Below are 14364 nucleotides of genomic sequence, written 5' to 3'. Positions count from 1 at the left end.
GCAAATGGCCACACCTCCCTCCTAGAGTGAGGCCAAGATTTTAGCAGGAGAGATGTTGATATGCAGCGTCACATGGCTTTTAATGGTTCTATCCTCCCTGTTTGTGGAAGTTCTTTTTATTTTTTTGTTGCAATATATTTGTTTTGGATCTTTTATTTATAGATCAAGAGAGCCAAAATGCCACTCTTCCATAGGACAAGAGCCCATAACTGTTGCATAGAATTCAACAGAAAATCCTATTGCATTGGATGTAATTCTTAGTAGCAGTTAAGTGCCTGCTATAGTACTCTGCCTATATCAAGCACCCCATAAATGTTGATGCTGGACTAAAGAAAACACAACACAAAATAAACGTAATGGGGAGATGAAGTAAGTGGAGTGGGTAATGAAAATGAGATGAGCAAAAACAAAGTTAAAGCATGGAAAAAGGTTTAATGGAGTATTATAGAATTATCTACTGAATGAACAAAGTAGAACAAACTAAAAATAAAAGGGAAATATAACAGCTTAGATAAGAGGAGTGTAGAGACAGAGAAAAGCTGGAGAGGTAATTAGGACAATTACCTGCACGCAGAGGTTCACAACCTTGGCTATACACTGGGATCACCTGGGGAGTTTTCAAAACTACTGAGGCTACCTCCAGAGAGCCTGACTTAAATTGTCTGGGGTGGGGTGTAGGCATTGGATTTTAAAAAAGCTCCCTTGGTAATTCTGATGTGCAGCCAGGGTTAAAAACCACTGTGTAAGAGAATCATTTAGTCGAAGAATAAACCGTGTAGTGCAAAATGCTTATTACAGTGTTGTCCTCAGGGGACAAGACAAAGCTTGTGGCCAGGTGTCACCTGTGACTGGGAGGGTGTGCCAGTCTTCTGCTCTTTGTCCTTTCTCCAGGACCAGCATGAACCCTCAGTGGCTCTCCTCCTTGATGATTGCTCGTGCTGGCCTTTCATATCAGAGGGCATGAGGGCCTGCTTAGGTCAGCACCAGCCATCTGCGTGTTTCCCTGAGCTCCTACCACAGTGCTGGCACTTGTGCTAGGTGCTATGGTCATTGTCTTCTGGGTCCTTCTGTGCTGATTGAAACGGGCTAGGTCTGTGGTTCTTGGTTCCTCCTGTTATTCCTGCCCTGCCCTTCAAGATCCAAATTCTGCCTTATCCAGCTCCCTTCTGAGAGGTAGAATTCAGCCAGGGGGCCTGCTGGCTGTGATTCCTTACGCTGGACAATAAATCACTGTGTGTGTGAGATGAAATGCAGCCTGTAGCACACCAGACCCGTAGAGTAATAGGTTCTTGCTGTATTTCAATGCTGTGTTCTCTTTTTTTCCCCCTCCTTCTCTCCCTCTGTCCTTCCTTTCTTTTTTCCTTCCTTCCTTATTTTTCTCCTGTAATTCCCAGTCTCAGCAGACAATAGGCATCCAAGGAGATCTGCCATTAAGAGTGAAAATGTGTCCAGTGCCCTGAAGTGGCCCCCTGTATTTGGAGGGGGTGAATTACCTTCTGCTCGCCTGGAACTGCTGATTTCACAGTGAAGATTTGCTGCCACAGGAAGAGCTGTGGGTAGAATGTAAAGTTATTGCTGCCCCTGGAAATCGTCTTTGATTTCCCCTGCTTGCTGGAATAACTGTGGGGGCCTGGTGATGCTCGCTTAGAACACGAGGAGGCCAGAACAGAAATTTTCATGCTGAGAAGAGACTACACTTCTACCTTTGTGGGTAGAAGTCTGTTTATAAAAAAACAAAAGCAAAGTAATGGTAATTTTGTACTTCTATCCAACAATATCCTAAGAGGGGAAAAAACTGGAAATACTTGGACCGGAAACATATAGATTATTAGTTTAAAAGGACCTGAATAGAAGCCCCTCCACCTGTGTACCATTTTTCTGCACACAGGAAAGCCCTACTTTACTCCTCTGAAATAAAAAATATTTTGGTCAAGGTTCTTGGCTGGTAGTAGGGCTGGGGGATAGGTCAGAGATAGGGAGAAGATAAATGCTTTTTTTTTCTCTCCTTTGGTAATGAGGAATTAAGAAAAAGTAGAATGTAGATGCTTCAGTGCTTATAAAGAGCTCAAATTCTATACCTCTAGAATGATACAGCTGTGGAATTAAGATCCTATATAGATCTTATATGCTTCAATTTGCCATTTGTCCCCAGGACAGAGGGTAGTGACATAACTGAACTCTCCCAGAGCCTTAGGGAAATTCTCTGCCTCATCTCCCCCAGGGAAGCAAGTAAAGCCCTTTGTCCTTCAATCAGAGGGAGAGGAGAGAGCTGGAGGAGGCCTCCCTGGGAGTGAGACCTTCCCCACTCTACCCCAAGTGGGAGCGAGTGAGATGACCCTGTCTTCTGGGTTGGGTCTATGCTGCCAGAGGAAGGGAAATGCCAAGACAGAGAGGCCTCACTTTCTTTTCCTTGGGAGAGGAGTGTGGTAGACCCAGCTGCCAGTACCAATCTGGCACCCACAGCCACTGAGCAAAACTCGCATCATCCATGCTCTTTCTGGTTGACCTTCCAGCCCAGGCACAATTTCACAGGTATCCCCTAGTTCTTGGGCTCTGAACTAACACACCCACTACTTTCACAGTTTTATTACAGATTGGAAGGAACAAAGGAATGAGGCTGAAAGTAATGCCAAAACTTCAAAACCTGGCATCAGCTCTAAAGATCCACAGCTAACTGAGGAAACAATGGAAGAGAAACACGGACCCACTCCAGGGAGCTTTGAGGAAGGCGGCTGTATAGATAGAAAAAGAGGCCATGAGGTAGCTTTAGGGGCTAGAAGAAGAGTGTTCCTAAACCAATTCAGTGGGGAAGTTAGTATTGGAGTGGATGTTGGTCCTACAACAGCTTGGGCCACCGTAACGCACTGCCCTCCTCCCCTACTCCGCTCCTGCTACTGTCCCATTGCCACACCCTGTGCCTCTCTTATGTTTTGGGATTTATGGTGAGTCTTTGTTGGAAAGTGAGGCTGGGTATAGGGGCAAGTACTGGGAGTAAATACAATATTATCTGTCATATTCTCCGTGGCTTGAGACACCATAGTTAGGAGTGGTTGTTTTATGATCACCATGGTACTATTGTATTAGAACCTAGTTCAGAATGCAAGTGCTGTTGTATGCATCATGAGGTGACAAGTTAAGGGGCTGTTAACACTGAGCTGTGTAATGAACACTTAGTATGAATGAATGAAAGATTATTAAATAGAAATGCAAGCTATTCCGTTGGCAGGGCTTTAATTGCCAAGTAGACTGAGAGCTTGCACACGTTCATGACTGAGTAGCGTGACTGTGAACTTGGGAAGTTACCAAAGGAGGGCAAAAGAAATACTATGTGCAGCAAGTCTGGCCTGAGTGATGACAACCTCAGCATCTATTGAACGGAAATACATGGTGAGTGAAATCACTGTACATGACAAAGCACATTGTATCATTCTAAACCAACAGTGGTATCCAGGCCATGGCAAGACATCAGGGATGTAGGATAACAGAAGCTACATAGGGAATGGTGCATGCCAAGAAGATGGACTAGGAAAGTGCAGGGGAAGAGGATTTTTGCAAGATTAAACCGACAATGATCTCTCTCTGTCAGAATGCCTTCTTTTGAGTGCCAGCTCAAGTCCCAGAATGGTGACCCAGAGGCTGAGCTGAGGGGCACAGCTGCACCAAGCCAGGAGGCACTCTTGCCTCTATTCACAATCTGCTGCTTGTGTTGACTCATAATGTGCTTGGGGACTCTGGGGAGTAGCACGCCAAATGCCCAGCAGAATTCCTAAAGCCACCATTGGCCCAGAGGGTCCCTTGTTAGTACATATTATAGCACAAACTATATGTTGATCCAGGGAAGTGTGATAAGGAAGGGATCCTAGCAGAAAAAGAATATTGTTTAAAATGCTGTGACAGTTGAAAACGATTTATTTTTGCAGAAGAGATGTAATCCAGACAATTTCCTCCTTAGTGTAATAGTCTAAACCCTCACCTTCAAGCATGTGGAGGCCAAGGGACAAACTTTTTGGGGGGCAACCAGGATGAGAAAAAACAGGCTTTGTGTACACACGAAGGAGCTGTACCATGGGGACTGTGTCCACGTTATAATCAAGGCTTTCCTGTATGGTTAGCAGAGACCCCGACTCACTTAGGCAGATTATCAAGTACAAAAAGGCTCCTAGCTTTCCTCTAGAAAATACTTAGTTTCCATCAGTCCTCTTTTCTCCTAAAGGTGTGTGAAACCTAGCTGATTTTGACTGGTAGAAGAGGCTTGAACAAGGTCAAAATTCAAATGAAGACCAGAGATGCAGTTATTGGAGCTGCTGGTGAAACATGTTTCTGCAATCCAGGCATTCTTCTTTTGACCTCTTCCTTGGCCCTGACTAAATCAAGGAGCCAGCATTATGCACTTGAATTGCTGCTTTGGTTGGGTGGGAGAGTTTTAGGCAAGCCCTTGTCATTTTGTTTTATCTTTTCATTTTAAAGTAGGGAGTAGATCCAAGTGGGACTATTGTGAAGGGTAAGTCATCCATGGCTGTAACATACCAGCATTATCAGATGTGGTGCAGGAATGTAGGCAATTTATCAAATCTTTGTGGCAGCTTCTGTGACCACAAGGGATGATGTTGGCTCAATTTAGCATCTTTAAACTTAAGTATTCACCTCATGCCAAAGTATGTAGCTGTGTTCTCTCATCTGAGGTCGTTCATTTGGAAATCAAGAAGGATGAGGCATCATTTCTTTAAATAAAATATTCCCTTTCATTACATCTGTATCTTAGTGATCCCTAAAGCTGAAATTCAGTTCAAAGATTAAATTCAATAATTATATATGAAACACTTATTATGCAACACACTGTGGAAGCTGAAGATGAAACAGACCAAGGATCCCTGCCCTCAAGGGGTTTATAAATTAGGATGGGCAAATAGGAAGTGTCCACACAATCATGGAAAAAGAGAGAACACATGAAATGACTCAAAAGAGGTAAGTACTAACATGGTTCAGTTATATCCTCAGAGGGAAGTTTTGCATTGGAGATATAAATTTGGGAATCATGAACACATATATGGAATGTAATGCCACAAGCATGAGTGAGATCACCTAGAGACAGATACAGAAAGGAAGAGAGACCCAGGCAAGGGCTCTGGGTGCTCTATAGTTAGAAGCAGATAGAAGAGGAAGAGGCAACAAAGGAGATGGAAAAAGAGAGGCCAATGGAGTGGAGAAAAATCAGTAAAGTGTGGCATCTCAGAAGCTAAGCATGGAAAGAGTTTCAAGAAGGGATGAGTGGCCAACCGAGTAGTACTCTGGTGAGAGGTTGTATGATCATCAGCTATTAATTCCTGTCTCCTCTTATCTTAAACTGGGAAGTCCACGAGGGCAAGCCCATGTTTATTTTGCTCACATTATGTACTCAATGCTCGGCACAGTGCTTGGCACAGAGTAGGACTCGGCATATATTTGTTGTGCTCTCTTCTGCAGCACATACACTAAACTGGGAACAATGCAGAGAATATTAACAAGGAGGAGAATATGAGCAAGGAGGACATGCAATTCATAAAGTGTTCCATATTTTTAGTTTGGCTCAAATAAACTCTCATAAAAAATTTTTTTTAAAAAAAGATATACTTGTACAAAGGAAGGAAGGAAAAAAAAATAGGAAGACATAGGGAATGGAGCTTGGAATCCAACTTTTATCCACCAACTTTTAGTAAAAAGAGAAGCAAGAAGGAAAAGTTTGTTGTTTAAGCTATTGAAATATTGGCACGGTTTGTTACCACAGTCGAATTGAATGATACAAAGAGGAAAATGTGCAAGACTGATATGACTATGACAGCTGTTTCTTTTCAGAGCTTCCAGAAGAGCAACAACCCCAGAGAAGCAGAAAATAGAATGGCTCCATTTGTAGATGAATTTTTTTATACTTCACAGGAGAAAAGTTGCCTTGCTCTGACTAAAAACAACTCCATGAACTGAAACAACTCAATCAGCCGAGATAAAGACTTATAGATTTAGTGTAGGCTCTACGGTGCTGGCATATCTGAGAAGAAATCTCAATCTTTCAAGCTAAATGAAATTGAAGAATACACAGAACTGGAAGTTCACGGCCAGTCCCAGGGGCATTATTTGCCTCCCAGTACACCACATTACTTTCTTAATAGTCTCCCCAGGTCTCCTCACAGTTCCCATTCGCAGGATGGGCAGGAGACCAGTGTCCAGGAGCACCAAATTCTGGGAAATCCCAGGTTTGGGAGCGCTCTTAAATAAGACCGAAAAGTTAAAAGTTCCATGATCATTCTCCAAGGAAATACTGTTCTCCTTTCGCTCTCCCCTTCCACTTTGTTTTTCTTAATTCTTTATCTTCTTAACCCGTACCACTACCATTTAGCTGGTCTGTTCTGTGGTGTGTACAATAGCAGCATTTTGGAAATCTCGAAGCTTTACTTGGCAGGGGATTTGCTGCATCTGTGGTCAGGGAGCCCCTGTGAAAGCTCTGATAGACAATAGCTTCCCCACATAAAGAGACTAAATGTGTCTAATCTAGGTTCAATATTTTTGCATCAGTTCCAGTTTGTTTGTTTGTTTGTTTAGACTGAGAACATCATACTCAAAGGACTGTGTGTGTGTGTGTGAGTGTAACTGTTGGTGACGCTCATCTTCCTTCCCAGGTCATCTTAGAAAACCTCCAAGCATACGTTACCTCAGGGGAGCAAGTGTTTTCCCTGTTATGAGCTCATGTCACCTGTTATGAGCTTATGTCACCTCTACTGAGGAGCTTTCCCAGCTCCAGGTGATCATTTACCTCTCTATGTTCTCATAGCTGTTTGCTCCTTTTTCTGTTAATAAGTCTCTATTTTCATGCCTGTTTTGCCCACTAGAAAGAGCACCTCCAGGACAGGAATTGAGCTTTGTGGTTTTTGTAACTCAGCATATGGCACAGCACCAGGAATATTGTACATACTCAGTATATATTTGAGGAATGAGAACATGCATCCCCATAATTATAGACTTGTGTATTTTAATGATATAGCTACTGAAAATATCCACACAACATCTAAAACACCCAAAGGGCTTATCATATGCTCAGCCAGGAATCACTGAGAAAATAATCATATCGATCCCTGTGATTTCCTTATAGCTGGCCCGCTTCTCTGGGTGGGTTTTGCTTACCTGTCCCTGGGTCCCTATGTGGGAACAGGCTCAGAAATATGGAGGACCCTTTGACCCTCTCAGTTGTCCTGTGTGCCTAAAGATGGGTTCTTGAACATGTCAGACAGCAGGAGAACGGGTGGAAATCATTGGCCTCTGAGAACTCTTAGCCTTTAGCTCACTCAAAAGTGGCAAGTCTTGGGGCCCTCTGCAGCTGAGAGTCAGTGATAATCACCAAATTCTGGGAAATCCTAGAATCTAGGAGAATCATTCATTTATTCATACAAACACATTTATGCAATTTGTTACGTCAAGAATAAGCAAAAGCAGACACAGTCCTTGATCTCTCAGAGCTTGCACACTAGTGAGAAAATAGACATTAATAAAATTAATGAAATGTTACAAACTGATATATGAAATCACATTAAAAAAAAACCTAAGACCAAAAATTTAAACTTGCTGGGAGATCTTAAGATGTCTCTGAAGAATTGTGCAAAGATCTTAAGATGTCTCTGAAGAATTTGGATACTCATATGATCCAAAATATGAGTAGGAGTTCAACAGGTGATGAGGAGATAGGAGAAATGTTCCATAGGGACGGAATATATATGCAAAGGCCTTGGGGTGGGAGGATACCTGGTGCATTCAAGCAACTGGAAGAAGGATGCTTGATGGGAGTATGGAAAATGAAAAAGAGAAGGGTAAGAGCATTGGCAGTAGAGGTGAGAAGGGGTCAGACTGTGCAGGGTCTTAGAGGCCACTCTAAGGATTTTGGTCTTTTGCCTATAAGCAATGGGAAGTCATTGAAGGATTTTTAATCAGGGGTACAACATGATCCTACTTGTATTTTGAAGAGATCTCTTGGCTGCTGTGGGGAGGACATATTGGAAGGCTCCAGAGACCAGCTAGCTCATTCAAAAGGCTAATGAAATGATTCAAAGAAGAAAATGGTAGTTTGCACCAAGGTGTGGCTATTGGAAGATGGAGAGAAGTGCATGAATTTGAGACAATATTATTGTACTAGGGAAACTTAGGGAAAGACCATATTTGGAGGGAAGATCATGATATAAATCTTGGAGTTGAATTGAAGTACCTTGGAGACATCCAAGTAGACATGTTGAATAGTCAGTCAGGTGGACACATAGATATCAATCCATGTATTCAACTCATATTTATTGATTACCCACTACATGCTAGTCACAGTATTGAGAATTATACAGATCAGAAAATATTAAACCTGAATTCTCTTCTTGAGGAACTTAAAACTTGTGAGACAATGGTTGAGGGTATTGGGTATAGAGAAGTGAGGGTTTGGGACGTTGGCTATACCTGTCTTCAAATATTTGAAAAAAATGAAGATAGAACTTAAGTCCGTGTTGTTTAGAATGTGCAACAAATACCAACATGCAAAGTTATTAGGGAAGCAGAATTTCATTTGGTATAAGAAGTGATTAAACATAACTGTCTTTGAAAATATTTGAACTGAGACTGGATGATTATTTATTCAACCAATATTTAATGAACACGTAAGTTGAACAGAGGGATTCTTGCTCGACTTTTAAGATCCCTCTGGCTTTCAAATTCAGTGATTCTAATTTTCTGTTTAAGGCTTTAGTTGTTCAGAATGAAAGTCACAACTTAGATTCCCTTGTGTCCATTTCCTTACTTGGGCCCTCCTTGTATACACCCTGTGTACTTTCAGGATGCTGCAATGAATGACTAACTTCTTCAAGGTTGTGACACCTTCAGAATGTACAGTGCATGATAGAAATTACATTCCCTTCTTTAGCTGTCTGTGGCCTCCTCTGACGCAGAGGAAGAGGGCTACTCTGCTTTTCTCTTTTTCTCTTGCTTTCACTCCATAATACCATGGTTCCATGATATTCGATGACCTGTTTGTAAGTGTAGCCAGTCTATGGCACTGTTTCTGGACATAAGCTACGTCCCACTTGCTGCCTTTGATCAATCATATCTTCCATTTCTAGTCACACAAGATGCTGAAGGTCTCCTTTGCTTGGGAGCTTGGAGGAAGTGGCATACCTATTACATACACCCTGACAGCTGAACCTAAGACTATTTAGAGGATGGATGAATACGCTCTGGGATTTTTCTTCACTTCTCTGAACTCTTTTAAGTGAGTCCTTTTCATGATGGACAAAAATTACACAAAGCAGGCTAATAGGGATAATAATAATGTGAATTTAATCAACTTCAATTGCTTCTAATAATGCAGTGGGGAAGAACACAGACAATTAAAAAATGTTGGCTGACATTCATATCATTCATTTGGCTTTGGGATTTCTGTAGAAATCCCATGTCCGTTCTATGCTACAGCCTTTGGTGGCCCGAGCTCCACTTGTGTCTGAGGCTCCAGATATTATATAAAAGACTCTCTCAATTTCCTGCTGGCAAACTCAAGTAATTTCTCCAGGCTGTTAATTTTAATTCTTGTTTGGTTTCCATTTTCATTGTTTTGTGTCCAAACTCTCTCAGGTTGCTGTTAGGCGGTCTGGCTGCTTTCCCCCATGATGCCCCTCTTCCTTGGCTCCAGGTTCTGCTTTTCAGGCTCACCCCATGCTCATCTCAGGTTCTGAGTTGTTCCACCCCAAATATGGGGAAGACCTACATGTTATCATCTATCCTGCAGGAGAAATGAACAACTAGAGGCTTACACTCTCATCTCTCATCCCTTTTCTTCCCAGTTAGATTTAATCAGACACTCATAATTCATGTTCTTTTTTCCCCTGGCTTGATCTTGAGTTAAAGTTGTATGGTGCAAGGTCCTGGGTTGCAGTGATAATCCATGAAGGTCACATGGTGTGGTAAAAAGTATATTGGCTTAATAAATATTAATTCATTTCTTAATCTGCTTGTGGATGAAGGGGAAACGGTCATACTGAGAATTTATGTAATGCCTTCTTCCAAGGAGCCTACAAGGACACAATAGTACTTCATTGAGAATATTTATTATATTAGTAACACACATAATCTGTAACGTGATTTGAGGATGACTGATTGCTTATCATGAGTCCCACACCTGGCTGCACATCAGAATCCCTTCAGGAGCTTTTTATAAATACAGATTTTTGGGTGGCATTTGGGAAAAACTGATTTATATTTCTCCACATCTATGAAAATTTTCAATAATGATGGTTTCCCTAGACCAATGCCTCTCAAACTTTAATATGTATATAACTCACCTAAGAAATCTTGTTAAAATGCAGATTCTGATACAGTAGATCTAGGGGGAGCATGAAATTCTGCATTCTGACAAACTTCCAGGTAATGCTGAGGTTGCTTATCCAGTGACACACTTGGAATAGTAAGATCTTAAACCAGAGAGGGAAAGAGGAGAGGAAAGGGGAGGATGGTTGCATGACCTGGGAAGCTTGAGCTCCATGCCCACACCAATTCAATGAGAACCTCTCAGGATATATTCTAAACACTGGTATTTTCAAAGAATTCTCTCAAGTGATTCAAATATATATAATTAGAATTGAGAACCATTGGCCAAAAGATGCCTTGATCACATCTAATGTCCATTTCTCTGTAGTGAGTGTCGGAGAACCTGGGCACATCTTCCTGGTACTACAAAATCCAACAGTTCTTTTGCTGCTTACAGCAGAATTTCTCAAAGCATGTCCTTGGACAACTTGCATCAGAATCACTGGGGTACTTTTTATTAATACATGTTCCCAGGCTTGCCCCCAGATGGACTGAGTTAGAATCTTTGCAGCCTCAGCTCGGGAATCTGATTGGAAATCTCTCCAAGTGTTTTGCATGCACAACGAAGTTTGAGAAATACTGGCTTATAAGGTAAAGTCAAATCTCTTTAGCCTTGTAGTCAGGGGTCTCTAAACGAATAGGTCTCAACCAGAGGTTTTAAGGCCTCTCTTTCCCTGCTCTATTGCATTAATCCCCTGTGGTAGGCAGCCTCTAAAATGGCCCCCAATGTCCCGTACCCCCTGGATTCATGCTCTCATGTAATCCCCTTCTCTCGCAGCTGTATTTATTGACTCACTTCTATTGAGTAGAATATGGCAGAAGTGATGGGATTTTACCTCCAAGATTAAGTTACAAAAAGACAAGACTGTACCTTTCAGCTTGAATGCCCTGTCTCCCTCCAAGTCCTTTTTATAGGGAAGCCAGCAGCCATCTTAAGAGAAGCCTTATGAACGTGAGGACTCAGAGCCTGCCAACATCCACACGAGTGAACTTGGAGTGGATCCTCTTCTAGGCAATGCTTTAGGTGACTGTAGCCCTAGTCAACATTTTGATTGCACCCTAATGAGACACCCTGAGCCAGAGGACCTAGCTGAGCCACACTGGGATTCTTGACCCAGAGAAACTGTGAGATAATAAATGTTTTGAGCCCCTAAATTTTATGGTAATTTGTTATATAACACTAACTAGTACACCCACCTTGAAATACCCTTTCTCCTCCTTCCCACTTATGCAAACCCCACCTCTTTGAAGCCTTAACTGTCCTAGTCCTAAGAAACTTTTCTCATAGTGATCGTCCTTTCATGAACTCTTAGAGCACTGTATATGAAGTTGATAGCACTCATTTTTAGGTAGCATGTGCTTTTCTGTATTTGTTTGTAATATTTAATTATAATCTCTAATGCTCTGTCTTTAAAATAAATTGTAAAAACAATGATGAGACTAGAACTTAGAATGGAAGTTGACTTAGAACTATTTCTAGTCCATGATCTATCCCAGTATCATAAATACATTAAGTGCTCTATAAATAAACGTGTGATGAAGGTGATGGTTCATTGGAAGGAATATTGAGTAGAAGGCATCAAGAGAGCTGTCATTCTCACACTCCTGTCTCACACTCCTGTCTTAAACTCCTATTCTGCATCTTAATGCCTGAGTTTTAACCTCCTCTGGAGAGAGGATTCCAGAAAGATCGATACTTGAGCAGAGAAGCAGCGTTGGCCACTAGAGCCAACAGGATAAGCGCACTCCCTTGATGATGATGAAATGTGTGTGTCTTTAAGCCCTCTTGCCTATCAGTCTGCTCAGAGGGCTCCCCAGGCCTCGGCTCCCTGTAGTCTCAGATACTTTGGGCTCACCCATTTCAACTTGGGACTGGGGGTTCTATTCTTTTTGACTCTGTTAATTCAGGACCAACTCAGAAATGCCACGTTGACACAGGTATTTGTCTCTGAGATCTCTCTCAGCAACCAACATGAAGGAAGCCTGTGTGTTTCCCCTCCCTGGTCATCCCCGTGGGCCCTCAGGACTCCTCTGTAGCTAAGGGAGGACATAAAACATTCAATACCTGAAATAGTTATGGGAGCATTTCAGAAAATGACTCTATTCATCCTTCTTCACAGAGTAAGAGTTAAAGCTATCTCTAATAGCTTTGGAAATTTTGATTAGGATGGTAATGGAAACCATCCTTGCTTTATCTAGTTTATGCACATGAACGCTTTCACAATAAAGACTCTCGAATGAACTACAGCACTCATGATAGTGGAAATTCTGTTCACCTCAAGCGCTTCCACAGTGAGAGAGCCTTCTCAGTACTGAAGGTTGTTTTTTCAACCTTTCCTCAGGAGTCTAAAGAGACAGGTGTGGGGCCCCTTGGTCTTTCCACATAAAACCTAACAGCCTTTTCTGCCCTCTTTGGCTGATAAAGAAGTTCCCTCTCCACCAACTACAAAGATAAGGCCTTTGCCCCAACTCAGCGGGACTTGCATGTCTCTTATCAGATGTTAGTGTTGAGGTTATCAGATGGCCTCATCTCAGGCATGGTGCACATTTTAGCCAAAGAGGGTCTCTAATTCAATCTGCCACCTTGGGGTTCTGAGGCGGTCAGAAGCAGGGCGGCAGCACTGTGGATATCAGACCCGCAGTAGTAAGTCCCAGCATCTTTTATTGTTGCTTTTGGAATGTCAAGTATATATTGACTTTTTAAAGCATCGATTTTCCCTTTGAAATTACTCCTTAAATTGTCACTAGAACTGTTGCTTTGTCTGTATACTAAAGTCAGGGAGTTATCTTCATTCTTCTTATACCAGCTCATTTGATAGTTCTTCAAGTCTGCTCCTGTTATGCTACAATAGATAGTGGCAGTGTTTCCAGCTAGAACAGTCAGAGTTTTGGCGACTGGTTCCAAAATTATATCCAACGAGACCCCTGAAAGGGAAAGCTGGAAGTTAGAGAGGCTGTAGAGAACTCCCTCCACCCCGAGGGGATGCAGAGCCATGCCCAGCAGTGGTTCCCCTGTGAGCACTCCCAGCAAATTGTTCCTGCTGCACCTTTCCCCGATAGTCAAAGGCCCAGCAGTGTCCTTACCTGCACAGAAAATGGTGAGGTAGAAGAGGGGACAGGTCCACTGCATGCCTGCGCAAGAGAGGATTGCGGTATGCTGGTGCTCCGCGGCTGGCTGCCCCTGCCTAGATCAGTCGCTGTCTGCCCATGAGAAGTTTTGTCCGTTACAAAGGTGGTTTGGAGTTAGTCACTTCCTCACAGAGAGGTGTGACACGCCTGCGACGTCACAGGTTAGGCTGTTTATTCAACACACATGGGCTAACTACCTATTGCAGGCCAGATACTATGTGGGAGACAATGGGGAACAAGACATGGCTTCTGCCTTTAAGGAACTCAGGTTTTGGGGAGACAGACATAGAGCAAGTGTTACACAGGTATGTTATGTGCTAAAAGAGGTAGGTACAAAGTGCTTCAGGAGCCTGGAGGAAAGAGCTGTTTCTGCCTGCCATACACAGAAGACTATCCTGAACAAAACTGAGAGTTGAGTAGGGCTCTGTCTGGAGGGCATTCCTGGGAGAGAGACTTGTACGAGTAAAGGCTCGCTGGCATTAACCTGCAAGCGATGGTCATTCTACCTCCATGTAGTTCCTGTGCCAGTTCCCTCCTCTCTGGCCTCTGCTACCCCTGCCTTAGTCTGAGCATTCTTCACCTGTTGCCAGCTATTGCTATACTATTCCAAGAGGTCTTCTTGCTTCCAGACTCTTCGCCTTTTCATCCATTCTCCAAGCAGCCATCATGCTGATTTTTCTTCAGACGGAAGGAGATCAGGTAGCACTTCTGCTGAAATTCCTTTAGTAGCTCCCTTTGGCCTCAGGGGAATGTGAAGATCCTGTGTCATGACCATAAGATCTCCTGACCTGATTCCTTCTCCAGTCTCACTTTTGGCCACTTCCCCACTTGTACTCAGTATGTCAGCTGCACAAAAATATTTTCAGGTTCAAAGATGTA

General features: G+C 42.6%; 1 non-coding gene and 2 gene segments (V, D, J or C); 1 reads left to right on the top strand and 2 right to left on the bottom strand.

The window, feature by feature from the left end:
* LOC117022730 (T-cell receptor alpha chain C region-like) overlaps positions 1-14364 on the bottom strand; it is a 326986-nt gene that overhangs the window by 136176 nt on the left and 176446 nt on the right.
* On the top strand, positions 5448-5558 carry LOC117024255 (U6 spliceosomal RNA). Its single transcript, XR_004423340.1, has one exon. It is a non-coding gene; the product is annotated as a U6 spliceosomal RNA (small nuclear RNA).
* Positions 12857-13555, bottom strand: LOC117022741 (T cell receptor delta variable 2-like). The segment is given in 2 exon segments: positions 12857-13281; positions 13441-13555. Coding segments are annotated over 2 exon segments (405 nt in total).

Source organism: Rhinolophus ferrumequinum, chromosome 6 (genome assembly GCF_004115265.2).
Source record: "Rhinolophus ferrumequinum isolate MPI-CBG mRhiFer1 chromosome 6, mRhiFer1_v1.p, whole genome shotgun sequence".
NCBI classification, from domain to species: Eukaryota; Metazoa; Chordata; class Mammalia; order Chiroptera; family Rhinolophidae; genus Rhinolophus; species Rhinolophus ferrumequinum.
Note: the sequence above shows the minus strand (reverse complement) of the source record. Positions and strands in the feature narration are given on the sequence as shown.